The sequence below is a fragment of the Apis dorsata genome, unplaced genomic scaffold (genome assembly GCF_000469605.1).
Source record: "Apis dorsata unplaced genomic scaffold, Apis dorsata 1.3 scaffold_5, whole genome shotgun sequence".
Taxonomy (NCBI): Eukaryota; Metazoa; Arthropoda; class Insecta; order Hymenoptera; family Apidae; genus Apis; species Apis dorsata.
Window position 1 is genome coordinate 415,305 of NW_006263308.1, and position 2,520 is coordinate 417,824.

Genomic DNA, 2,520 nt, shown 5'->3' on the forward strand with positions numbered 1-2,520 from the left:
TTTTTTTAGAAATATAACTGAAAGTCAGATTGATGATATATTTAGTAAATATGGAAATATTGTGCAAAAAAATATTTTAAAAGACAAACTTACTGGATTACCAAGAGGTGTAGCATTTGTAAGGTATGTTTTTTTAGTTTTATTTCTTAAACTATATATTATTAAGATAAATTATGAATATTAAACAACAATTTTATGAGAAATTTTTTCAAAAGAATAAATTATATTATTTAATTATATTGATAAAAAATATTGCTTACGAAATGTTTTTTTGAAATAAGCATTATTTTATAATGCAATTTTATATTGCAATTCTTGATATAATAATAATAATAATAATAATTTCAACTCTTTAATAAATTATAGAGTTATTGTAGATAATTATAGAATTGTTTGTATATATATAATAATAATCTGTTCTTTCACATATTCGCGCGATTAATTATATTTTTATTTTGCTATTATTTGGAAAATAAATATATATATATGAGTAACTGAGACTTATAGTTGTTTGTGCCAAAGAAGAAATGCTTAGTTATTATGCAATGTATATATGTGTCTGTATTTATTTTCCGAAATCATTGCTGCCAAATTATTTTGATCACTTCTCTCTTATTTTATTTTCATAATTTCGATTTACTTAACAGACCACTGACCCAGTTAATGCAATTGTGCATGCAAAGAGATTTATGGTTTATTGTAGGAAAATAGTCCAAAAAGTATGTCAACCATCTAGGAATAGAATCAAAACTAGTTTGATAAATTTCTTAATTTTGGCAGGTTTTAAAGATTCGTTAATTTACGTTCTACATATTATGCTCTAGATTATTCTTAATTAATATTGTAAACTGTAGATATCTGGCAAGAATTATTTATATTTATTATCAAAAAAATTTTTTATTTGATTTTTAAATTTCTATTATAATAACTATATCTTTGTAGATTCGATAAACGGGAAGAAGCACAAGAAGCGATCGCACGACTACATGGAACGATACCAGAAGGTGGATCAGAGCCACTTAGCGTAAAAATCGCGGAGGAACACGGAAAACAAAAAGCGGCATACTACGCTGGATGGCAGGCTGGTTATAATCAGAGTAGAGGTAAGTAATTTTAATTTTGTCGACAGACAATTAGTCTTGCTCAAATTTCTTTCGTTCTCAACCTGACAGCAGAAATTATTTTTTTATAGAATCAATAAAGTGTGGATTAACTATGAAAGTAATAATTATTTAAAAATAAAACCTTAAAATTTTAATTCATAAATAATTGTGAAATAAATTGATTTTTACTGACAGGTGAGATTTGCATTTTGGCTTTCTATAAATCCTACCAAATAAATCATCGTTTCGTTATTGCCATATTGTTGGAACTGTAGAAGCACATGAGATTTGAGAGATAATTTTTTTTCAATAGAACGCATCTCTCTTTCTCTTTCTCTTTCTCTTTCTCTCTCAGCTCGTCACTTTTTCAAATTGTCGTATTAATTTTTTCCGTTTCTTTTCTTTCTTTTTATCGCGATGATACGCGTGCAATTGTGAAAACAGGGTAATGTCATTTTAACAAATTTTGTAACGTAGTTGCAAGGTGTAAGAAATTTCTGTATCTATTTAATACACGTTGTCCAAGATGCGAATGATCTTTTAATTAAATTAATTTGGAAAGAGCCTTCGCATCATCGATGACGTGTAAATGTGAGAACATGTCTAACATTTGAATTGTTTGCCAGATATGGCTGCACTTAAATCAAAGTACAGCGAAGATTGAAAATGCTGTTTGCGTTCTAATGCGTGCAACGAATAATGCAGCAAATTTTCTGCGAATATAGTGGAGACACGTTTCTTGTCGCGCCTGTTATGTTTTTCTGTGTTCTCTTTGTTTTTGTTATAAGTTTTTTCGACGTTGTGCGCATGAAATTGTTTCACGTGTAATTGAAAAATAATAATAATAATAATAATAAAAAAGGAAAATAATGCAGAAGATTCCTGGCAGTGGTGTTCAATGAAAGAAAAAAATCTCTTTGCAGATGGACATAAAAGAAAAAAAATAATGAAACAGACAAGAATGCAAATATGTAGTGTTGCTGTGATAGAAATGTTTCTGTGTGTGATAATTTTTAGTGCACAAAAGCAAGAAATGAAAAGAAAAAATAATGAAATGAAATGTTGTATCCTGCTAAAGTCAGTGACAACTTGTGTTACAAGAAAAAAGAGAAACATTCATTAAGTTATATTCAGCACACAAGGCTGGTCTAGAAGTTTGATTTTTTCTTTTTTTTTGGACATTTTCTGGTCAACAATTGTAACTCTGTTTTGATTAATTGCCAATGCTATTGTTACCATATTGATTTTGCATTGTCATGTATTTTCAAATGTATTCAAATCACACTGTGAGCATCACCTCCATTCTATACATTTTTGTGTCAACAAATTATTGTATAATTACGTACGTCTTAAAACTGTTTTGTACTTTTTTTTTGATAAGACATATAATTTCATATTAGATATATATATATATATA

The 2,520-nt window shown here is 27.7% G+C and overlaps 1 protein-coding gene across 7 annotated transcripts in view; it reads left to right on the plus strand.

The window, feature by feature from the left end:
- LOC102677141 (sex-lethal homolog) overlaps positions 1–2,520 on the plus strand; it is a 17,909-nt gene that overhangs the window by 4,197 nt on the left and 11,192 nt on the right. For 6 of the 7 annotated variants that reach the window (XM_006607482.1, XM_031508267.1, XM_006607483.2 and 3 more), the window contains exons 4-5: positions 10–123; positions 943–1,103. In XM_006607482.1, coding sequence (XP_006607545.1) covers positions 10–123; positions 943–1,103 — 275 coding nt within the window. Of the gene's footprint in view, positions 1–9; positions 124–942; positions 1,104–1,729; positions 2,144–2,520 lie in introns of those variants that run through there. The other variant, XM_006607486.2, reaches the window with a different exon arrangement.